Raw genomic sequence first — 25,986 nt, 5'->3', positions numbered from 1 at the left:
TAATGTGTTAAAGATGCTGGCACAAGATTCAAAAAGCACACTCTTCTGGCTGTGTCACAAAAATATATGTGACCTCAGGCAATTGAACTTACTATTTCTGTGCTTTGACTTCTCATCATTAAAAAAGGAGACAGTAGTACCTCCCTAGAGCATTCTGAGAAATGTGTTCATGTTATCAGCCTTTCCAAGGGTTCAGTTATATGAACCATCTGAGACCCCAGCATAAAGTTCTTTCATGCTTTCTCTCATTCCTGCATCAAAACAGCTCTTTTCTTTCCTATCAACCTACATATTTTTCATTATAATCTCCAATACCCAGATGGCAGTGACATCTTCAGTTTACCAAATCCATACCAGGTTCCCATTCAGCAGTTCCAGAATTTCAGCAGTCTCTCCCAAAGTATGTCTCTCCCAGCATTTTTGTCCCTCACCTTCAGTGCTTCCCTGTTCCTTGTGTTTTTAAATAAGCTTCTACCTTGTTTCCCCTCTGTCAAAATGCCCAATCTGCCTCTGAGACCTGGCACCAGTAAGTGGTGTCAACTTAAAGCTTCTCAACATCTACTTCTTGGTTCTTCACAATTCTCTCACTCAATCCACTCTACTCTTCCTGTTTCCAAGAACTTGGCTCCTCCAGTCACACCTTTAGCCATTTGTCAGTGCTACTCTTCACGTTTGGGACTCCCTCACACTTCCCATGATTCAAATGGATGCTTTGTCACTGCTTTACAGTGAATTATCCCATCCCATGAAGATTTTACAGTGATCCACTAAAAAGAGATAGCAGAAATACTTTAACCAAAAGTCCTCTTCATGTCTCTTGCCCATGCTTTGTACCGGCCTTCATCCCTAGATGAAGCTGTACATATCTGTGTTTTATCACCTGGTCTTTGCTATCCAATACATTCATGTGACTCAAGCGCAGAGGTCTGTGCTCGACAATTCAGTGTCAAGGCTTTGACTTGTAAATGCTGGGCATGGTGGCTACGATCTATGAGGCTCAGATAGCCAATCACTTCAGCAGCATTCAATAAACACTGGTAGTAATAATGTTATCTCAAAGCTTATTTTGCCACATACTTTTGACAAATGCACCCCTGGGCCCAGCTCATCAGATGTTCACAGTGTGTCTACCTCAACTGTACATAACCAGATACAGTAAGTTTATTGCCTCAGGGTCATCTCCATCATTTCCAGCTCTGTAGCTGCAACACACAGTCAGTCTGATCTGCCTGGGCTACTATCAAGAGTGTAACTACTGCCTGTAAAATGTCAGCTTTCTGATGCTCCTCTGTCCAAGGGATAATTCTGTGGCAGCCTTCAGGCATGTACCACTGTGAATCCCAGCACCTCTTGACAAACAAGAAAGCCAGAAGCTGTCTCTTCACAGGCTTCAAGCAGGTTTAGGTTCAGTTAGCCCAAAGAGACTACAAGGATCTTTCAGACTTGTTATAAACACCACAAAGAAAAATATTTGAAACACTCTGAAGTTGCTTCCTGTTGTTCTAACTTCTGGAAATGCTCTTGTTGAAGAAAGTTTCTGTGCAGACAGCTGGGAATACAGTCAAGTCACAGTCTCAGTTCACAAGCTCCCAAGGACCACACCACCAGGAAGAACTTGGTGAGCTGTGAAGCCAAAGAAAGGCAGAACAAAGACCTCACTGCAGGCAGCACGTCAGAGTGAGGGCTGAGCAGAGGTCTGGCATTATTTAATATAATCTTGTCTAAGAGGGTGGATGCTGCTGTTCAGCTATGTTGGAATCACCCAACTGGAATTCTCTATTCCCTGCATCACATCACCACTGGGTAACACAAGGGTTATGTGAAATCCTCTGACCAAGCACATTCATTGCTGGTAGCAATCACTCCACAGCTGTGCTTTGAATTCTCTAATTAAGTCTTCCTTGTCATCTGACCTGTCTCAAAACAGGAGCTGTCTCCAAACTTAGAAGACAGATTTTGGTTTCAACCTTTCCAGGAGGCCTAGAGCTTTTCTTGGCAGGTCTGTAAGCTGAGTTTAGGCGTGCCTCTATTTCCAAACTTGCAAATCTTCTGCAAAGCAGACATTCTGTATTATAATGTGCTATCTCTTATTTTCATACCACCCTGAAATCCCAGTGAGAGACTGTGCTGTCCCACTGTATTCCAGGCATTACCCTACTTGACACCTACAAAGAGTCTGGCATTTTGGGAGGTGGGGGAGTACCTTTAAATGTCTTGTCATCTCAGGATGCATTTAGTGTCTGCTTCCCATATGCTGCTGTAACAAGGTTATGGCTAAGTGACAATCATGAGTTTGACCCCCCATACCAACATAACTTTCATGCCCAACAGAGAGTGCTTTCAGATTAAATATTCTATCACCAAGAGCTGGTGCAGTTCACTGAACTTACTGGCATGAAATCAAAATCTGTTAATTATTAATTTAGATGTTTTAGACATCTGCCTAGCTCTAGGGGATACAGTATAAATAAAATCTCATCTCTTCAAGTGGACAGCTGATCCTGAGAACATCTCCAGGGATCTGGCCCGCCTTTTTGTTTTGTTCTTCTGTCCAACATGCATTCCACCAGCTCTTCTTCCACTCAAGGCTCAAGTTGGCCAGATCTGGCAATGTTACAGGCATGTCTGAACCCTACTCAGAAGAAACTCTTATCAGTTTTCTTTGTATTACTCTCCCAGTGGCTGTATCTCATACACACCTGGCAGATAATTTCTAAATAGCACTTCGACCACTCTATGTTTTGCACTGCAGAATTTGGACTGTCTGTTCCAAAGAGCGAATTCATGCCTGGTGCATTAATTTCACTGGAGTCACCCGCAGGGACGAATGTAACCTCCTGCTAATTGATTACACATTCAGGGTCAAACCGATTCCTGCATCTCTGCTGCCAGGGGTGCTAGGAACACGTGGGGGTGTCACAACAATGTCCTTACCAAACGCTTTGGCGACATCTCCTGGGCAGTTGCACCCTCCGTCCTGCACAAAGAAAAGACAACAGTGAGTGGCAGCGAGGTCACCCAGGGACCCAGTGAGCACTGGAGCTCTGCGACCTGCAACACTGTGGCCCCTGCTCAGGAACAGCATGTCAAGAGAGCTGACTGTGCACTTGGTATGTATCATCTTGGCTACGTTTTCAGGGAATCCAGGTGATCCTTTCCACTGCTTACCTCTTTCAGGCTCACCTACTCTACTGTACAGTCTACTGATAATACCACTGGCAACAGCAGCAATGCAAATTCATGACTGCAAGTTCCCAAATTCCAGAAACCAGAAAACAAAACCTCCTCTGATAATCTGAATCATCCCCTGCCATTTTAATCAAAGGCTGTGTGATGCAGAAGTACCACAAGCCTCTACCTTAAACCACCGAAGACATTTAAAATAACTTTCTCAGCAGTTTACATTAAAAGGTCACAGTGGGAGGGGTGAGGGAATACACCATCAACTATGTTGGATTTTTATCTGCTAATCTCTAAGAAACCTGGTTAATATAATCTTTGGTAAATGAAAATGAACCTCTCATCCTACTCCTTTACTGTTTGCTATGGGCTCGGTAAGGAAACAACAGCACTCTGGATCTCCAGCATTTTAAACCTACGCATTTCAGTTTCAGTGCAAAGCAGTGGCTGATGAAGGGGTTTCAGCTGAGGACAGGGAGGCTGTGTATGTGTGATAGAGCTGTAAAAAAGGAATGGCACACAGCAGAGCTCATCATGTGCTATGGTTCTTTAGGATTTGTAAAGGTCTGAGCACCAGATGAAAGATCCTTTACACAGTCATTGTACCAGGAGAGCTCCCCATTCCTTTGATGATCTGGATCCGTTGCAGACTGCCAACATCTTTCCTGCTTTTGAAGTAACCCCCTAGACTGGCCGGTTACCTCACGCTGTTTCCCCTCCCTGTTGGCAGAAATACGTGGCTGGGCATGACCTGCGGCAGAGCACAGCCAGACACGCCCCCCATCAGCCACATTAGAGCTGGCTTTGATGGGCAGCTGGCAGCAGGGCTGTGGGTTAGAAACTCTGTGTATCCAGGAAAGGATTCAGACACAAACTGAGAAGGTGGATCCAAAAGTGAGTGGCTTCTCAAAGGACACCCCACTGCAAAAAGTGCCTGGTAGAACTTTAAGGGTTTTCATTCAATTTGCTGTCAACCTCTAGCACATTTTGCCTTTTGTTGAGCTTAGAGACCCTTGCTGTCAGATCCAGGAATGAGTGCTGGGCTGACAGCTGAATCTCTCTCTCTCCTTTTAAGGGCTCTGCTTGTGCAGTTCTTTCCTTCCCTCTAACAAATCTGACATAGCCTGGAGGAGGGTGTGAGTGCATGTGCATGTGTCAGGGGAGGAAGAGCCAGGGTAGAAAGAAGGGTCTAATAATCTTCAAAGAACAGTTTTAGGACTCTTACTGTCTGAGAGACACTGGCTGTGAATGCTCTCTTGTAGGTGGGTTGCAGCCACTGTTGTTGGGTGGCTCAGTGTCTGACTTTTATCACCAACCCAGTAGTGGCAGTGATGAAGGTTTTATGCTTTTGAAAGTACCAAGAGGATGGGGGGACTTTACTGTGTAACCCTTAATCACTGTCTTCAAAAGATATCACTTTGAATGTTACCAAATTACAAAATGCTGAGCAGCTTAAGAGACTTGCCCAAAAGCTCACCAGTTACCATTTAAGATAAAAGGAACTGACAATGATGATTCACAGCCCTTCTTTATCTGTAGATGTCTCCAGTTATTTCAGATAAGCAGGTAAATTTAGCGATTCACAGAAAGGGAAACGAAAAGGGAACATCCTAAGCACTTATGTCAGAAGATGCTATATAATAAAACTATATGCAATAAAGCCCTTCATTCCATGTGAAATATCAGGCACTCTGTTTACCAAGTAAGACTGTTCTGCTGCTGCATCGGAAGCTTCCCCTTGAAATTCAGCTTGTCACAACAGGGCCCCGGGTCTGGGTTCAAAATTACTTGTAGATGGCTGGGCTTGAGTTACAGAGCTTGCTGCAGGCTCAGCCTCTACCTCAGAACCCTGGGGAAATTAATCTGTAAAAATCTGCCCCTGAATTCAGAAGAACTGGCATAATTCCAAAGTAAGACTGCTGGAAAGGGTTATGGTCATGGAACCTGTAGAGAACCTGAGTCTGAGCCAAGTGGGCGCTAGGAACAAGGAGAGGGGAAAGCAGCTTTCCAGTCAACAGAATTACTTTAGTGTGGCTGAAGTAATGTTATTGTCCCCAGTCTTGTTCTCCAGATAGACAAGCCATTTAACAGCAACAAAATTTAGCCCAAGGAAAAAAAAAATACAGCATGGAAAACCAGTATGCACTGGTTGAATATTTAGTATTATATGCAATTTATAATGAGTTTATAACTATGATTTATGTTTCAAGCAACCTTTATAATAAACTGCATAACCAGTGCTTTCTACAGTATCAGCAATCAGACAGCTATTATGCAGAAAATATGTAAGTATGTGGCATATACAGCAGTAAAAACAATACATATGGTGCTTTATTCTGAACTACATATACTGGGTATATTTCTGTGTGGAAAAAGAGACAGTATGGCAGTAGCTGGGTGAAGAAGCCCTTAGTCATTCTTTTCACTGAATGCTGGTGACCCATCACCCAGGCAGGGTGAAGGGGAAACAGGGATCTCTGTCAAATGATAGCCACATGAGAGAGGACACATGCAAGACTGCTTTCCATTCCCCACATTGCTGGCTTACTAGAATATGTGACTGCCTCTCTGTCCAGCAGAGGAGTTCTCTGACCTACAAGAAACAGAAACTTTATCTCAAGCAGGCCCCCTCCTGTAACTCACTGCAGCACTTTCTCAAGGCCAATGGATTAGCAAGAATGAAAATTGAGACTACTGGCTCCCAGACAAACAGCATGGGACAGAAACTGTGTCTGTATCCTAGGGAGGGTTTCCTCTCTGCTTTCAGTGAGTCATGAAAGATTCATTTCTGAGGTGAGCTTTGAGTCTTACAGATAATTTAGCATGAGGAAAGCAACTGGTGCAATTTTACCTCCTACTTCTCTGTGTAAATGACTACACAGACACCAGGTGTTCACTTGGACTATCATGTTTGACTGAAAATTGTCACTTTCTTTGTCAACGTATCAGCTCCAAAAATCATACATGACAACTTCAGTAATAAGAATGCTTAAAATCCCAGATAGTGCTCCCATTCTAGCAGAGCTCCTTAAGATCAGGGTTCAGTTGTGCTGTGTTCCCTGCAGTGCCTATACTGTGCTCAGCACCACCACTTCCTCATTCTGACAGCATCTTTTTCTTCATATGGAAGTTGTACCAGCATAACAAGAACAAGGAGCAATTTGATGAAGGTACTGGACAAGACAGAAGTGGAGACAAGAAAGTGCCCCAAGGGACTAACCCATATCACACCATTAGCTATAATCTACACAAAGCTAGGTGGTAGGCTTCGAATCTTTTCATATGCTTCCTGCTAGTTCCATATCAATATAACAAAAAATAGCCAGACACATTTTCTCCTGGGGAATTGACATAGACAGCTGTGGTAATACTCTGCCTGTAGGGATTTCTTTTGGCTCAGGTAGGGTGTGCCCCTTCTTCAATCCCCAGAAAGATAGCAGTGAGACATTTTGAGGGATACCATGTATACTTGTCGCCACCAGACCCAATTCTATACTTAGAATTGCTGCCATATGGTGTTTTTCTGTCATGAGGACACCTCTCTTCCACGATATTCTTGCCAGAGCTCTGGCAACAACCATGCAGTCCAGCCTTTTCTTTCCCTAATAAATACACCAATACCCATCTGAATGCTCTAGAATTCAGGCATAATATCTTTACCCTTGCTTTACTCTTCTTAGATAGGGTGTCAGAGTTGAGCTGAAGTGATGTTAGAGACCCCAGCTGCAGCTGAAGAGATTTCTCTTGGCCTGGATGTTGGTAGTAGAAAGGTATCAAATTGCCCTCCTATATTCCCCCATAACATCTAGGGGGCTGATAGGTGTGGGATCACTGAAACCTGAGCAAGTCAAGAACTGATCCATTCCCAAAGCAGGAAAGGAGATACAATACAGAACCATCTAATTTTTCAGCAGTCTAAGTACACACTCCCCGTTTTCTTGTAAAATCAGGGTAACAGCATTCTTCTGAGGGCTGCTAGCAGAAAATGATTATTGCAGAACTAAGATGGGTCTCTGAGCATCACTGCCAGGATGACACCTATACTTATCCAGCCTTCATAGTAACGAGTGAGGCTTTCATGCTCTATTGCACACATGTTCTACTGTCTGTTATAGACAGAAACATTTGCAATACTGCCCAAGTCATAAAAATCACAGACTGCTTTTCTTTTTTTCTGCAAAATTCATGTAGAGGAGCCACGGAGAGGAGGGAATGCATATTCATTAACAATAAAGAGCAAGAGAGATCTGACTGTAACACGTGTTCCTGCTCCATTACACTCCAAGAGACCCAATCAAACCCTTTGCCCATCCCCAATCACTTTGTTTTCCTCTCACCTCCTTCCTCAACAACACAACACAACACAACATTCCTCCTTCCTCACATGGATACTAGTCCCAACTGGATCGAAGAAACTAGGGCCTTCCAATGATTTCGCTTGGCAGTAGATCTAAAATCCAGTGTGTGATCTCTCCTATGGCAGCTGAGGGAGGCTGCTGACTGTGAGCACAGCACACAGGTGAACCCTTGTGCCCTCCCCATGAGCAGCTGCCTCACAGGCAGCCTGCAGAGGCTGTGCCAGCCTGACATGGCCAGGGTGTGGTGCCTGCCTGTGTATGCCCAAGCCCACAGGACCTTTGGGTGCTGCAGGCTGCACACTAGCTCAGTCTGGGGCCATGCTTGCCAATTTCCTTTCTCTGTGTGAGGTGAAGCTGGTCTTGCTGATAGAGCGGAAACTGCCATTAGCACGCAATACAGACAGATGCTCTTTTTGTCCACAGGCTTGTTATTTCCCCAGAGTTTGGCAAGAACATAAGTGGCTCACGTGCCAGCTGTGCTCAAAAGAGCCACCTCGAACACTCCTGCCCCTGCACAGAGAGCTCTGTGACGATGCTGTCTGGATCAATCCAACTAGGGCACAGACGGGCTTGCATCATTTTACCTTGTACTCACCTCTACTGCCTGCCCGCCCCTCAGTCACACTCTCTGAGGAAAGCCATGTTTACGTTCCACTCCTTTTTCAGAAGTCTTTCACAGGAATTTTTTTTGCTTCAATAGTGAAAACACTATGAAGCTTCCTATTCTGTTTACATAACAGCTTACTCCATTCAGGGAGCAAGAAGCAGATTTCCAAAGGCATTAACAGAAGTGAGGTGCCCATGTCTTTTTAATGTTAGAGAGAGTTGGTTTCTTTACATCTGGATCTCCACTGACTGTCCTAGGTGCTAATACAGGAGTCAACTGAGATGACAGAAGGCCAGGCTTTAACATGCAGGGTACTAGACTGCTTGATTCTCCTATTCCACAACGATTTGCACAGTGGGAATCTGAGAGTGGATGATAGTTACTTACAGAGATGATATGTCCTTTCAAGCCATGTGCTGAGTCTGCACACTCAATAACAGCACTTAGCTGGGGATAGCCCACCCCTGTCTTAATCCGAGTGGTACACACAGAACCTAGACAAGAGAATGAGAGGAAAAAACATAGCCCATTAGGATGACAGAAATGATACAAAAAAAAGTGTTTCTATCAGCACTATTTTTCTCTCAAGAAGTCTCTATTGCCGATGGTAGCTTCTCAGAGATAAAAGGAACACATAGGAACTTGAGTTTTTAAATGCTCTCACACAACTTCATGGGAGCTATGGCTGAGGAGACTAATGTCCCCCCTTTCTTCTCCAGGGCAAGTCCCAGTTTAGGTCTCATCAGTAATACTTCTCAGTGAGGGAATTACTGCATCACAAGAAAGGCAATCTGACTGAGATGCCTGAAGGGAAGGGACAACAGGACTAGAATCACAACCTGTGAGACTCAGCAGTAGCAGTTATTACCTGAACATTTCTTCTAATAAATATTTCTATCTCTTTTCTGCATGTTTAAAGAAATAATTCTGTGGTAAAATCAGTAACTTTTTTTTTTGGTAACAATTTTCCCATCATTTGCTTAATACTGAAGGCAGAAATATTTGGTTGACTGCAGTTTTGGGGAATATAAAAAAATCAGCACATAGCATTTAAAAAGCGAGATAAGTAATCATCTGAAAGCTGTATAGTGCAACACCAAGGGAAATATGTAAACTATATCTAATAATTGAACTATATTATTTATACACATACATTTTGCATGCATGTGCAGATAAAAATAAACATATATATATTTATATATATATATATGTATATATATATATATATACACACACACATAAACCAATTTAATTATAGTTCAACATAGCAACATGGCTATAGACCTTCTAGAATACCTTCTCTATTTTTTCCTCAAATTAAGAGTCAAAATGAGGATTGCTTTTTGCCAGTCTAGGTCCTATAATTTAGGATACAGATGTAAAAGGTCTGCATGATAACAAGAATTTCAAAACAGATTCTAAACCAAATGCAGTGAAATCTGGATCCTGTCACTCAGCTGATATCCAGGTATATTCAAGCTACCAGTAAAGCAAAAGTTACCAAAGATCCTTCAAAGAACTGACAAAGTGAAAACACTGAGAAGAATTCTTGCAAAATAGTAACAAAATTAGTTTCAATATAATTTCCACAGGGCTTGTACTTTATAGTGTATGTAATGCTTTATAATAAATCATTGCCATTTTCCACAGGATGGATCATTATCTGGAAAAGAACCTGAAGACCTGAGGGAGGAACATTTGTTACCTGTGGGTTTGCGTGGTCGATTTGTACAGATCTGTTCAGGAAGATCTCCAGGGAGGATTATACAGCATTTACTCGTATTTCCATGTTTGAGGCTACAAACTATAATTATTCTTCTTTTAAATCTGAATTTTCCTGTGATAATTACACTATGACATCTCTGTTGTTTATTCTTCATGTATTTTGCAATATTTATTGTTTGACATCTTCCTGGGCACAACTGCAATGTTTATTACATCATTTTCTCTGCTCCAGTTATCCATTCATGGACCGTAACTATTTGGCACTGCAGAGTAAACAATCTGCCTGCACTGCACTGGCTGATCACAGCTATACTGTCAGTGGCATTTGTGCTAGCCACTTTAAAATCTAGCCCACATATGGTGACTCCAGCTGCAGTCTAAGAAGAAAATAGCAAGAGAAGGAATATGTGAAGGAAGGCACAAGGAGAGAGGGGGGAAAAAAAGACCGATTATGGCAGTGTATGCCAGACAACAATATTAGGGAAGACAGGAAAAACACTGTAAGAACTTTAGAGTTCTCTCATTTATCCATGGAAATGTTAGAGTGATAGATAGCATGTAAGTGCATTAATGTAAATTTTAGCTCTCAGGCAATAGTAACAGCTAGAGGCAAAGTTACCCATATTTTGCAATTACCACCATTGCATCTGTGAGGACATTGACAAGGATAACCTCAGCTTCACAGAACACAAATCATAAAGCTATTCAGAAACCCATCTTTCCTTGACAGAAGTGGACACCTGAACACAGTATCCTTTGAGCTTTAGCTTGGATGACTCATCCTCTTTTCAACAGGCTAGAAAAGTGTTCCCAAACACAACATGTTATCAGTGATATTGTCAGGAACTCAGGCAGTCCAGTGCTTCCAATAACAGGCGTCTTCACCGACTGAAGGAGCAATATGCAACTCTGTGCACTATGAAACACTAGCACCCTGCCTGTATTTCTTAAATACACTGTGTGCTAGGTCACTGGTACTTTATTGACCTGAGTGGATCTTGGCATTCTAACAGGCAAGAAAACAGCATTATACACTGGTTCCATCTGGACAACTCCTCCACCAGTGGTACCAAAAGCCACCCTTATTTGACTTACCTGGTCCAATACCCACTTTAATAATATCTGCTCCAGAAATAATAAGTTCTTCTACCATCTCTCCTGTCACCACATTGCCTGCCTAGACAAAAAGAACAATATCACATGTACAGGAGACTTCAAGACTACTGCAGCAATGATGATAATGTAAAGTCTTATCCAGAGCTTTTACAAGTTGAACTATACAGAGTATGGGAGAATATAGTTCACCATACTGTTCAATGCATGTGCCACCAAGATTAAATCAGTCATACAGGTACATTCTCAAGTCAAATGAATTTAATGATTAGTCCAGTAAACCCTGATCCTTAGCATCCCATCAGGAGATCTGCTTTGTCGTCCATCCCCCTACTCCTCACCCAGAGGCTCTCAACCACATCATCCCTAACCATAAGCGCTATTCTTCTCTCTAATATACAGTGAACTCCTCCACCTCTCCTACCTAGAGACCTCCACGCCTTTTGCCTAACTCACTTTGCAGGAAGATGTTCAGATCTTGTTTAAAACTCTGGAAAATATCTTTTTCCTTTAGGATTCAGCATTTTGCCCACTGAAAGAGTAACTAAGGTACTATTCTTCTAATTTTGTACATGGGTGCCAAAATTGGTATGTACATCCAGACTATATAACTCTGAGCATTCATACAATTTGGTTGTGGTGATACCAGTGGTTAAAAACAGGGGTTTGGTTCCCTCTGCATGACCGTTGCAGAGATACAGAGAGCATGCTGTTTAGGGTGACGTCTTCTTTGAAAGAAGTTCTGAATTGGTTTGTGTTCTTTACCGTATTTTTCCTTGCACTTCAATAGCTCTTTTCCTCCTTTTGGCTACATTGTTATCTTTGTTGAAAGTGAAGGCAGCTCTCTCAGCCTTCGTCTTCCGTCTTCTAGAAATCTTCTTCTATTGGCTCTCCACACCCCTAATCAATTGCTTCGTCTTTGTTTGCCTTCACAGACTTCCTTGAAGTCATACCAGACAGATGTTTCTTGAGCCTGAGGAATGAGAACTATCCACAGTGGTACAGGCGAGTTCTCACCAAGTCTTTGCACAACACTTGCCTTTTCTGGAAATACCTTGCCTGACACACAAGAATGCATTTGCCTGGCTCACAGTCACCTTGTGATCTACTCATGCCTCCAGGAACATTTACCTACTCCAAACTGTAGCAGAAACTTGTAGCACTTCCCCTGACATTGGGTTACCTGATACTAGAGTATGGTTTTTCACACGTGGTTTATTGAGGTAGGGGCTCTCTTCTGACACAGCCTCAGCTGGCATGGAGTATGGGGCCTGTAGTAACATACCATGAGATACAGATTTTTCTGGTCCATGGATGCTGTGAATACCAGTGTGATGAAATTACTGATACTTTTAATAAAAGAAACTACAAAACAACCTTCTAGCACGCACTTGATAATTGGCTTGCAAAACTGGTGCAGTAACTGCAGAGAGCTGCCAGTCTATGTCTACTCAGTTAAAGAAACATTTTGATACAAGCTCAGCGTGACAAGACAGGCCCTTGCGTGTGTCTAAATGTGGATCTGATGGATCAGCCGTCACTGTGAAGCTAGAGATTAATTCCCTTGCCAGGAGTGTCTACTGTCCAGATGACTTTTGGAGAAAAGACAGTCTTCAAAGAACAAAGATTTCAAATGACATTTGAATCCTATTCAAAGGAGATTTATGAGCTAAAACCTATCCTTTGAGTTACATTTGAAAACAAACTGTTAGCCAGTGCATTTTCAGACCACGCTTTCCTCTCTGCAAAGGGTTGCACAAGGCAAATGAACGCTGACATAGCACATGCTGAACCGACTCACTATAGGCTGTACTAATTGCATTCCCATACTCTGGGGGAATATTGTACAGGAATGCAATCCTATAAATTGCACTCCACAATTGAAGAAGAACGTGAAGGTCTTTGAATGTGCCAGAAGAAGGTAGCAAAGTTGGTGATGGGCCTGAAAGGCAGGTATTGGGGGGAGCGGCCAAGGCACCGGGTTTGTCTAGCTTGGAGAGAAGGTGGCCAAGGGGTGACCTCATTGCTCACTACAGCTTCCTGAAGAGGGGAAGTGGAGAGGGAGGTGCCGAGTTCTCTCTGGGATCCAGTGACAGAATGCATATGAATGACTCAAAGCTGTGTCCCTCAGGGAGGTTCAGACCTGACGTGAGGAATCAATTCTTAAGCGAGAGGTTGGACAAACCCTAGAACAGGCTTCCTAGAGAGGTGGCCAATGCCCTATGCCTCTCAGTGTTTAGTTTCCCAGGTCTTCCCTCATACCCTTCTTGTAAACTGGAGTAACACTGTCTCACCTTCTGTCAGCAGGAATCTCCCCACACTCCCAAGACCTTTGATAAGAGATGAGAGGGGTCTTGCTAGCTCCTTCAGTACTCTGGGACATTTACAAGCCAATTTTGTTTTTATTTCAGCTCTGTGGCTTGTCTCATGTGTACAGAATGTTCCTAACTAGAAAAACTGCACAAGATAAACCCCCAGTTTTCCAAATCACCTGTTTTGCACTAGTACCAAGATGGGCTATTAATTTGTGGAGATCTAAATTTATATCTAGAGATGTTCAGAAAATCTCTTACATAATGATATTGCAGGACTTAGCAAGTGTTTGTAGCCATACTGATATGGGCAGAGCAGGAGGCAAATTCTAAAATCCTTACTTAGTATTTTCTTAGCTTTTATGCAAACATAACTACTGCTGAAGTCAACAGAAGGGCACCCAGGGAATACTGGGCAAGGTCTGTTCTCCACTTACTGATTTCTGACTCCTATTTCACCATTTATTTATTTTTATTGAATTTTGCTTCCTCCTTTTATTAGCTTGAAACAGCTGACAAGCCACCACCTGAAGCACTTATAAAAACAATGATAATACAAAGCAGCAATTTGTGGTCTATGATACAGGACCACTTAACTTCGCTCAAAAGAGCATGATATTGATTAAAAATAAAATAGAACAGTCAGGAAATAAAGAATATATAATAGGTGCAGTGTTTCAGCTAAGTGCTGCTTCCTTTCTGCTCAGCGGTAGTTTGTTATACTAAGTGCTGTACATTCCAAGGTGGGGTGGTGGAGAGTGTGCCACTTAGGACATGAAGGAAGCAGTTTACCTCTGGAAGGCAGATGACCACCTGTGCTGTATGACACACACCACACTACAACTTGGTGAAATACTGGAATACATGCAAAAGATTCATTAAAATCAGTGGTTCCATGAGATTTGGGATCAAATATGTATTTAACTTAAACAGCAGTGTCTCCTTATTAGCAGAGCATAGAGGGTTGTCAAACTGTCTCTTCAGAAATGCTAACCAGACGTTTACTGTTAAGTTACTACTAGAAAATGTTGGAACTGCATATGTTGATTCAAAATGCTCATCCTAGCAGGGAAAAGCACTTATGTTCCCAGCATACATTTTTTCCTGGAATGCATGTACACACATCAGTGATTTCTGTCTTTCTGAATCTGCAGATCCTTAACAAATTTTCAAGGAAGATGCAGAGCTCTACATAGCAGACTTCAACCTGCCAATGAGAGGCCTGCTTCTTTCAGGTACCTTTTGCAGACCTCAGAGAGCACAAAAAAACCACTATGAGAGAGGCACAGCTATCTGTATGTGAAGAGACCCCACTGTCACAGCAGAAGGGAAATCTGTTTTCTCACATCCAGCTGAACTCTGCCTTACTGAAACCAATGCTTTGTCTTACCAGTAGGACAGCTGAATAGAAGCAAAAGGGTTTTTGAAGTCCCCACTGGTATGGTAAAGCCAGAATACTTCAACTCAAAAAAAAAATCTGAAAAGGTCAATATAGAAAGACTAAGACTACAGAAATGAAACCCTCTTAAAATTAACTTGAAAGAATGGAACGCAATTGGAACCTGCACAGTGAAGTCACTACAGAGAATACATGTTATAGTGTGTTTACACAAGTAGTCAGGGAACACAGCAATTAGTGCAAGTATTGTGATGTACCATCACTCAGCATGAGGCTTCAACTGAGCATCACCCTGGGTCATACCAGCACTATCCAGGATGACTGAACTGTGGGTCAGTCCTGAGGAAAATCTTGGCCTCAGAGAAGTCAAAGGGAGCTTTCCTACTGACTTTAATGAGATCAGGATTTTACCTAACAGGATTATATAGACTATGGCTTCTCTGACAGAGATACAAAATTAGTGAGCACAGTAGGGCAGTGCCTCTGAATTTCAGTCAGGCATTTGATACTGTGCCTCATGAAAGCCTGCTATAAATATCAACTCATACTGCCTAAGACAGGAACACTGCTGCACTGATTGAAAGCTGCTGGCAAATGGCAATGGATCGAGCTGGGGAGAAGTGTCTATGACAACAGTTCTCAAACTTTCTTCTTGTATCCTAGAGGAAAGCACAGTCTGTGCCTCCACATTATCAGGAAGACGGCCAAAGGACACTTCCCACCCACCAAAGCAAGGGGTGCTTAACCATGAGATGGAGGGAGATGCCCTTCGCAAGGCTGAGCCATACCCAGTGGGTGTTTGCACTCAGTACTTTGCCTGACCTGAGATGGGCTCGGCAGCATCACCGTCTACTATCCTGGGATCCTGCCTGGCTCCTGTTCTGAGACCTCAGCCCTGGTGGACACGCCATGACTGCATTTACTCCGGTGTGTGTTCCAGGGATGAACTGGGAGCATTCTGCATGGCGGCTTTCTCTGACTCCTGCCTCCAGCTAAGGCCCAGAAAAGTTCTGCTACTGACTCCAAGGAAGAGCAACAGTTTCTGGCTCCTGCTGTTTCCCTCTGCTTCTGCTTTGCAGTTCTGCTTGTCTCCTTCTCTGGCCCACATTTGTGGCTGCTACAGTATCTCCAAGTGCGTTCCTGCCTCAGTTTTCTTCCTGCCACACTCCCTACTCCCCCCTCAGCGTTGCTCCTGTATCATGAACAGACGAATTCTATGAAAAAAATTCAGGATAAAAACTTGGCAAATCTTGCTAGCAAAGATAACTTAGCTTGCAAACAGACTTTCAGGGTGATGGAATAACCCTAATGTCTACAATTAAACTCATAAATAAGGACTATGCAACCTGTAATATAAAGGCTCTGATCCTCCATCATGAACATTGACTAAAGGTTTTCTTTAGCAAGCAAGCCCAATGGATGCACATAACGCTGTGCAACAGCAAAAGAGCCCAAAGGGTGATCCTCCTCAGGATCTTCCTGGTCCCGGGAGGCACTTGTGAGACACTCAGAAGACTTAAATACTCCTTCTTCCCCCATTCCCAACCTGATGAGTGATTTAAGACAAGTCATGTTGTACCTTTGTGCCTGTTTGTCTTCCCTACCCTTGGTGTTCCATGGAGAAACTGATCTTCTTTGTAAATGAATACAAAATCCAGGAGTGAAAAAACCTTGTGTCAGAACCAGGCAGAAGAAAATAAGGTAATGTGATTATAGAAGCAAGTATTTAAAAAGACAAAAACATGCATTTGAAAGGCTGTTACACAAGAGACATCCTCAATCTGCATGGGAGTATTGGCCACAGAGAGTACTACACTAACCACAGTTGCTTTGCACATCCCCTTTCAACCTCAGAGCTGAACCCATTACATGGCCCCTGGGAACACACATTCCCCGAGATCCACAGTTGGGTTACTGTTATGTATTGCACTGCAGCTGACTGTGGAATGAATAGTCATGCTGAGGAAAGCAAACAAGACAGCCTGCAAGGTCCTGGAGATCACTTTCAGCCATGAGAAAGCTTCTTTATTTTTATACCTCCTATTTAACTGCTAGCCCTTTTGTTTGAAAGCCACAACACCAGAGAACATATTGCAGGCATAGCACAAACACATCAAAGCAGTCAGAACAGGTAGCAGCAGGACATGTCTTCCAGATAACCACTAAAAGGAGCCTCGACCAGCTCCCGCATTTCAGCCAGGAACAGCTTCAAAAGGCCATGTTGGCACAGAGTGTGCACTCACTTGGAAGCAGGGTAGAGGTGGGTAGAGGTGGGTCTAGTTGAATCAGACACCTTCATGACTGAACAGACTCTGGGGGCTTTGGAAAACTGAAGGTTTTTGAACACCCCAAGTTTGTTAGCATGTTTTTAGGAATGGAAATTATCACTGTGCAGAGATGAAAAACACAAGCCATATTAAGCCACATTCAGAGAAAGGAGCTACAACCAGAGAAGGTAACTGAACAGATCAGGGCTGTAAATGTGTTCAAGCAGGTGGTGCCGTCAGGACAATGAGGCCTGAAGTAACAATAACCTTAGCCACAAAAGCAGAGATACCAGGAAGACAGCTGAACAGTCATGGAAGGCAGATGAGACTGGCCTAAGAACCCTGGACTAAAATCCGGGCTTGATATCTGACTTTGACATTGACCTTCTCTGCCTCCTGGGCAATTCATCTTGGTTGAGTTCCCTCCTCACTCAGAAAAGTCAGCAATCTGTGGGGAGGTGGAGGAGGGCATGACACACAATTTTCTTTTCACTCCTGATAGAGATGATCTTTGGCTTTAACTATGTGATTTAAGCTCCCTGCCACAACTCTTCAAAGACAAAGACACTGGAGTAATCATGTCACTAGGGTCAATATTTCAGATCCAAAGCAAGGAAACAGCTTCTTCTCTCACTGCAGTGAACATGAAGCAAAAAGCTCAAAAGGTCCACATTTATAATTTCATAGTTCGAAAACCTCTCTCCAAAGCCATGGGAAGTATGACCATACCAAGATGGTTTCCATGTCTCCTGGTAGCTGTTGAAGAATGCCTATTCATCAGCCTATGATAACCCAGAATCCAACAAACATTCCAGCCCACTTCAATTTTCCATCATTCAGAAGCAAAAACACTGCCTTCCTCCAACATGGGAGAAAGGAATGCATCCTCCCCTGAGCTGCTTGAACATGTTATTCTCTATTGAACCAAGGCAGAATGTGCATTCAGGAACATTTTCACTTCACATTTACTTTACATGCATGAAGCTTTATCTCTGGCATGGAAAAGTAGGCACTAAACACATGATTTTTTTGCTGCACTTGCTTGAAGAAAGGCTGGTAGCCTCATTATAGATCTGCTTCTTGTTTGAGGATTTCTGCTATTCTCATGGAAACAATTCAGACATTTCTTCAGGAGCCCCAGGAAAGCAGCAGTAGCGCTCTGCTGCAGGAGTTCCATGTCCATGCAAACATCCTACCCTTAGTGCACAAGGGCTGAAGGAAGCATGGAATTAACACTCTTGAGATGGGATAGTAACATCACAGAAAGCACCAGCATTGACCATTTTGCTCCCTGATAATGCTGTCCTCAACACCCCTGTCATTTTTATCATGGGCAAGGACCAGTGCATTGAGCTGTCTTTGAGAGATCTAACAGTCATTGACCTCAACTGGCCAGAAATGTTGGCACATTCCCACAGCAAACCTCTGCTTGGAATCACCAAAGTAAACCCATACACGTAACGATTAGAGGTCTCATCTAGAGTGGGAAGGAGGACATGAGTAGGAAAAGAACTGGATCCACCCAGTCCTCCATGCCAACTTCAATCAAAAAGCTGTGTCAGAGCACACACTAAACATTCCCACAGAAATCATCAGCAATGGAAGATGGACAATGCCAAATTGTTACTAAACATCCTTCCTTGCTTCCTTTCTTTTTCTAGCTTCTGATGCCTACCAATCAATCTCTGGGTCCTGTTCCTGGACAGAATTCTCACACACACACCCTCCACCCTTTCTATGCACTTACCATAATGGTGTGATGTGGGAACAGGGCACGGACAGACTTCACAAACTCCACAAAATACTCTGAATAGCCGTTTGCCACATCCAGGCAGATGAATTTGATAGCTGGAATGGCCTCTAGAATCCTTGTTAACTTGTTCAAATCATCTTGTCCACTACCTGAGCTTGCTGCTACATGCTAAAAAATAGAGAGAACAAAACAGAGTAGTAGGTTGCAAAAACTGACATAAACACACACACAATTTGTATGTCTTTTCCTGCATAATCTTGGCAGGACTTGTGCTGGTAACTAGTGAAAAATCACACTATGTAATATGAAATAAATACCTTCCTGGGAAAATCAGTGTGCTATTTCTGTCTTGTTTAAATGATATAAAAGAGAGGGAAATTAGCATTTTAGCATTCATTCACAAGTGGATTGTCACAGGCAAATATAATCACCTGAGATCAGTCAAGGTTCAGCCATACTCAACACAAACATAGATGAAGGCCTAACTTGGTATATTTCCAGCAAGTTAGAGTGGAAAATCTGGGGCACTGTCAGAGAGTAAAATTTAGGTCTTTAAGTTCACCAAGCACTCCTGTGATCTACAGAATCACAGAATAATTTTGTTTGGAAGGGTCCTCTGGCGATTTTGTAGTCCAATCCACTTTCTCAAGCAGGGTCAGCTACCATTGAAAACAAGCAGATTGCTTCTTCATCTTCCAATAAGTTCTTTCCAAAAGAAAAATAGTTTCCACAGTTGTTGGCCTACAAAACCTCTGCAGAAATCCAAGGTCACAGTGCAAGCCAGTATTTAATCACTAGGAGGTCCTATTCCAGTCATGTACCACAAATAAGTTAAGTTTGAAAGTGTTCAGACACAGGACACTCTGGGGACCACTTTGTACCCTGTGGTGGCATGTAAGTAATCCTGACTGGCCTAAGTGCTAGGCTCACTTTCAGACAACTCTGTAATCAATAGCCTTTATAATATAATTCTAAAATGTGCCACAGGTAAAGATCCAATACAGCTGTGTGGTATTCTTTTCCATGCAGAGAAAAATCAAAAACTGCACTGAACTTTGAGCAGAAGAGGAGATAGCCAGGAACACTTACAGTGCCTCTCCTGGTACAGGGGCCTGCCAGAAGAAAAGAAGGAATCTGAATGTGGAAAAGTCAGAACTTAAGTCAATGTTTAAATTTACTAAATATAATGAGGCTAGGACCCTGTGAACAAGTGAGGCAGCACAGCCAGGAATAGCTCAAAGTGAGCTCTATTGCAGGAGAGTAAGTGGAAGACACACAAGCTCTGACAACTGCCAATGCTCATTCCTGCCTAGGCCCAGCACCTGGGCCACTCCATCCTGCAGACTCCAGATCCACCTGCACACGTGATGGCAAAGACTCTGCCCAGCACAAGGGTGTGCAGGGCCAGCCTGTGGTTGGGTTACTTGAAATTATTCATGTCTGTGCACTACCACAGCTCCCAACAGCAACAGAAGCACAGTACTCACACCTACTCCCAAGTATTTCCTCCTTCTTTGTTCAGGATACTTCTCTGTTTCCATTCCAGGCATATATAAACTTTGCTTTTTTGCATTTTAATATAAACACTTTTGTAATGGACTCACATAGCTGTTGTTTTAAACCAGGACAAGCCACTTCCCTTGATGAATTTAAGAATAGCAAATATCTTCATTCCCCAAAACCTCACTTGACAACGGTTTTCCCAAGAGACTCCCAGTGCATGTGAGTTCAGAACAAAGCAATAAACCATAATAATTTACAGTAGAAAAATGTACCTCAAGGCATTCTGGGTGATTGGCAGCAAACAATTTCCATTCTTCCAGAGAATAATGCTTGTGAATTGCAGTGAACATTGCATGCTAGCAAAAAACCAAGAGAACTGATATTAATGTCCACATTAGTAATTTTTCCCTCAGCTGCAAAAAAAGACATTAGAAAATCCGCTTTTAAGTATAGGCTCATCCTGCTTGGAAGAAACAGTAGCAGCAAACAACAGACCAGGCAACCGTAAACAGCTCTTCAAAAGGCTGGCATACTTAGCCAACCTTTCAGGACCAGGTTTATGATATGTTCCATTAAGCTACTGTCAGTATTTTGAATGTGACAGAGCCTCATTAACGTAGAAATTGCTGCAGCTTTATCCCATAAGCTACACTTTCAAAACTTGTCAGCTAATATTTCTTTTCTGGCAGGGAACACAAAGGGACCTCAAAAACTAAGCTCTAGAAGCTCCACCTGAAGCTGAGCTACACCCAAGATGGAAGCTTCCCAGTATGGAAGCATCTCCACTGAAACTTGCTTATATCAGGAGCCCTGTTTTTGTTCTGGAGTTTTAAATTCATGTTCCCCTGTTCTCCAACAAACTTAGATAAAAATTAACAAAGGCTGCTCACTGTCACCCAGCAGCTTCCCAACTGTTGTAGAAATGAGAGTCGAGACTTACTTTTGCCATAACCACAGCCATTTCAAACGTCCCCACGGTGTCCATGTTTGCCACTATAATGGGAATTCCTGTGTATGTCTGCTTGGAGTTACGGAAGGTGAAGGTGCGCGTGAGGTCAACCTGCAATGAACAGACACACATTCTTTTAAATAACTGATTGTAATCGAACACAAGTTTTTGCCGCAGATTTCAGATACAGCACGTTTAGACAGAGCTTCTTGATTTTCCTCACATTTCCTGTTCCTTTTGTTCCACTATTACATCATTAATTTTTTTTTACAACTTCTGCCTTCCAAACAAGAAAAAAAATTTAAAAGAATGTTTTCTGCATTAAATAGAGCTCTTACTTAAGAAAAAGAATCAAAATAAAATTTAAAAAAGGAGAAAGAAATGACAATGAGGATGCTGGGTTATTGCATACAGAAGTAATCTCAGCTGTTTGTATGGCTGCCTGAGAAACTCAAGCTTAAGTCCTAACTCCACAGAAGTCAGAATTGCAGCTTGCTCCATCTCCAGGGCTTAGAGGACTTTGTCTCTATTTAGGGTAAATGACAATATAATAAAGTATGCTCTTTTGGTCATGGTTACCGGCACTCTCGCCATACACTATGAACAATCATACCTTGCCTTGCTAAACCAAGAAGCTGCTAGTTTCTAAGTTAATGTCTTAAAACTGTATCCGCCTTCACCTTCAAAGTTATTTCTTCTTCGGCACCTTCAAATGATCATGGTAACATCAGGCATTTTTTTTCCTTACATCTGCAAGAGGTATTATCAAATTAGATCGGTTCCCACTGGCCTACCTAGGATCTTCCTATCTAGGAGAAAAAAGCTCAAAAGGAGAAAAAAAAGAAATGCACAACTGTAAGATATTAGTTTAGTCTCTAGCCACAATGAAGGCTCCTTCACTTTTCATTAATCCTCACTGCAGCTTTAACCCAGTAACATTTGGAGACCTGAACTAAACTGAAATCCATCACCAAAAAGAAAGCAACAGAAAAAATATAGGATTTTTTTACTATTTATTTTAAACACACTTTGAGCACTGCCAAATTGCAGGCTAGATTCTGATTAATATTGTGAGGGATTTATTACTGGTTTGTATAAGAGAAAGAACTTTGTGCCTCAGTGATAAACTGTGAATCAGGTTCTCATATAAGCTCATAAGTGAAGGGTCACTTTAGTGAACAATCTAAGATATATCTTAATGGAGACTCTCCTTTCTCCCATTTACTATCAGAGGTCTAATTCTCCAGCCATCATGGATGACAAACCATTCTTACAGGAAATTTAGTTGCAGCTAACATTAGAAAATAATACAAAGAAAATAGGTATGAAACAAGTATGAAAGTTTAATTTACTTTACTCCCTCTTAATACAATGTATTAACTAGAACCATAGAGGAGGGGGAGAGAGGGGGGAAACAAGAGTATCCCACAACCAGTTCCACACAGATACCAGCACCAAGTTCAAAGGAACTTCAGAAAGGAGAAGAGCTGTGTTTCAGAAAAGACATCAAAATATTCCAAAATAGACACTCACAAGACAAGGCAAGAACTTGCCTTGTAATTTTTTTAGTCCTTCACACCTTTAGCATCTCCAATATCCCACAGCAGTAAGACAAATTTTATGTTGCATAAAAACTACAACCTTTGCCCGGTAATTACATTCAGTGCTTCTTCTTGTTTTATGAGAGACAATTAACAACCGGTGCTCAGTTTCACCTTTTCCATTCCACTCCTCATTTCATGGACTTTTAGCATATCCTCCACAGCTGACTCTTCTCCGTATCAAATTATCCTAGTATGTTTAGGTTTTTCCTCATGTGGAAATCAGTCAACACTGCTGATCATGTTGGCTGCCATTCTCTCTACCTATTTTAGCAATTTGTGCTGTTCTTGTGGACTTATTTAAATTTACAAAATTTAAATTAACGACTTCCTACAGGACACTTGTCTGGTGAACTTGTAATGGACAGAGTGCATGAGTAAGCCCAGCCAAGGCAAGAACAGGCTATGTGAGTACCAAGACCTCACAGACAGATAATGTTGCTCCCACTCCCATCCTTGCTCTAACAAATTTTGATATTCGAATTCAAGCATCACATTTTTCTGATATCTTTCCAAAAGGAGAAAGCAACCATGGAAAACAAAGAGCAAGGAATCAGAAACAAATATCAACATAGCAAACCTACAAGAAGATCTGCAAACATCCCAAACTGTCTCTCTAGGAAGCTGACTTAACTCTAGTCACTGCATAAAAAGCTATCCTTGCGCAAAACGAGGCATTCACACCAGAGAAGCAGATGCTTGCTGATATAAGCTTCAAAGCAGCAGCTTGCTGGGTAACAGGCACTGTAGTATGCTGCCTCTGTTCCTCTGCCAGAACTATTTATTTATATTCTTGTTTTGAAGCAGACTGGGGCTGTCCATTTCAGATCTGGCTCTCACAGACTCTGTTTATCCCTGTTGCCACAGCCTCAGTGATGGTGTCCAATTTCTTAACCTTCATCGGTTTTCACTGACCCCCTCACGACACGCACTTTTTCTCATCTGCAACGTTTTAACAGTTCATCACAAGCTACCCGTTACAACCCTGCCATATCAGCTCATGTTCCTCCTATCGTTTTCCCTTCCCAGCAGCCCTTCTTTCCACAGCCTGCACGCTGCTAAATATACAAAACACTGCACTTGAAGGAGCCATGTGCCTGCCACTCACTCGGTGGAGCACAGCTCCACCTGTTTGCCAGGCCGGCACAGTGAATTTTAAGGAGAGATCCATAGGTCCCCAAGCAAATGGCTCAAAAGTGCCCACAGGCTCTATGTGCAGCAATGGCATACGATGAGGAGTTACTTGGCTGGGACGCTGTTCATGGTAAATTAAAAATTACTTGCCAGAAATCAACTTTCTACTGAGAGGGCCTCTCTGATCTTACACCTCATGATGGCAAAGTTGTTCGTTGTTACCCCCAAAATCCCTGGGCATAGGCACATAGTAAACACAGCCTCCCTGCTTCCCTTTCCCTTTCTACCTCAGTCTCTCTAACAACTCCATGTCCCCTGGAGAAAGCCTTAATCCTCTTTTCATCCCCCAATACAACATAATTCCTTCTTTAGTCCAACTAAATCCTTTGTTAACCTTGGGGGTTATGTGGGGTAAACGAGAAGGCACCTTCGATCCTGAAGCAGCCATCTTTTTTTGTGGTGGCAATCGATCCTCATGGGATTGATTTCCTGGGGTCTTTCCCGATCCCTGATGAGAGAGAACTACAGCACTGTTCCGGCTAACAGTGGCCCTGGGCCAGCAGGGACACAGAGCCCCAGGGGGACCCCAGTGCTCCACACACGCAGGTCACAAGGGGGTTAAACCCAAGCGAGGGTGAAACGCACCCATCGCCCCAGGTTTGATGGGATTTCCCTTAGTACTCCCCATGATGGGGTTCCAGCCCGGGGCACCCTGCGCACTGGGAAGCGCTCCCCAGCGTCTTCGCGGGGTTTGTTTTGCAATTATTTTTTTAAAGAGCACATCAGCTCCTCGGTATCAGCACCGCCCACAGCCCCCGAGGCTGAGGGCAATGCTGCCTGTCAGGTGGCATCACCGGCTTCTGCCGGCCCAAGCTGCGGGGCGGGTAACCGGACACCCCTGTCCTGCAGCGCTGCCGCTTCGCCGCCGACGCCCCCTCCGAAACCGGAGGTCAGCCCCCGCTCAGCCCCGCAGAGGCACCTGTTAGGAGCAAGCAATCCCCCACTGCCCCCCTTATATTTTAGCTTGAGGAGCGAGGGAGGCCAGCGCGGCACCGGCTTGCGGCACCTGCCGCCCCCCGCTCCGCCGGGGCCGCGGGGGGACACGCCACGGGCTCCGCAACCCCGGCCACGTCCTCCCCTCCTGGCAGCAGCGGCATCCCCCCGCCACGCAAAGGGCGTCCCGATCGGGGAGGGCATTGCTGCTATAGACCGGGAAACAAAAATAAAGCAGGGGAGGAAGGCGGGTTAAGGAAGTTAAGCGTTGGGGGGGACGGGGGGAAAAAGCATGCTGGGTTTGGATGTCCCCACCTCTGATCTGCTTTTGAGGCTGCTCCTTTTAGGTCTGACCAGGACATCTTTAAAGTCCAGTTTGAGGTCTGCGTCTACCCGGGGCATCTCGCTGGGGTGTCGGGGTGCGGGGGCCGGGGCTGTCCTGGCGGCGGCAGTGGCGGCCCTGCTGTGCTGGCTGCACCGCCCCGCCCGCAGAGCCGAGCCGAGCCGCGCCGGCCAAAGCCCGCCAGCCGCGCACCGAGCGTATTTATAGGGCGCGGGCACCGGGCCCCATCGCTTTATTAGGCGAGGGCTGTTTTTAGCCGAGCGGCCGGCCGGGGCCGGCCCCTGCCCCTTCCCCCGCCGCAGCTACCCCCGCCTCTCCGCCGGGCAGCGTGCGGTGGGGGGCAGACGGGGACGCGTCGCCCGCCCGCAACCGCCCCGTGCGGGGCGAGGCACCGGCGGCACCGCGGCGGCCTTAAGGGCAAAGCAAGGGCAGAGGAAATGGCGCCTCCATGTGACCGAGCGGGCCCCGGCGCCGCCGGTACCGGGTGCGGGAGCCCGGCCGTGCTGGGTGTCTGCTGCAGGGCTGAACGAACATCTTGGCCTCCCTCTACCTTCCACCGAACAGGCGGGGGCTGGCGGCGCTCCCCAACGCTGTTAGGGCTGCTGCAGCACGGCCTAAAATGCTGTGCCTCCAGCCACAGAAAAAACATAGCACTTAGTGTAGCTGGGCTTTCGTGGGAATCCCGCTTCCCGGGTGCTCTGCTCTGAGCCCAAACTCGGCCCCCTCCCTGCCCGGCATCTGGTAATACT

The 25,986-nt window shown here is 44.1% G+C and overlaps 1 protein-coding gene across 1 annotated transcript in view; it reads right to left on the bottom strand.

Annotated features, from left to right (window-relative positions):
* Window positions 1-25,656, bottom strand: part of GMPR (guanosine monophosphate reductase) — a 42,554-nt gene extending 16,898 nt beyond the window's left edge. The window contains 7 exon segments of the mRNA XM_042049044.1: window positions 2,935-2,977; window positions 8,533-8,639; window positions 10,966-11,047; window positions 18,709-18,882; window positions 20,490-20,573; window positions 21,158-21,277; window positions 25,210-25,656. Coding sequence (XP_041904978.1) covers window positions 2,935-2,977; window positions 8,533-8,639; window positions 10,966-11,047; window positions 18,709-18,882; window positions 20,490-20,573; window positions 21,158-21,277; window positions 25,210-25,296 — 697 coding nt within the window. The 5' untranslated portion in view covers window positions 25,297-25,656.
* Between the last annotated feature and the right edge of the window lie 330 nt (window positions 25,657-25,986).

This window comes from Corvus kubaryi, unplaced genomic scaffold (genome assembly GCF_017639235.1).
Source record: "Corvus kubaryi isolate FWS band 111438036 unplaced genomic scaffold, C.kubaryi_AGA036_p1.0 69, whole genome shotgun sequence".
NCBI classification, from domain to species: domain Eukaryota; kingdom Metazoa; phylum Chordata; class Aves; order Passeriformes; family Corvidae; genus Corvus; species Corvus kubaryi.
Note: the sequence above shows the minus strand (reverse complement) of the source record. Positions and strands in the feature narration are given on the sequence as shown.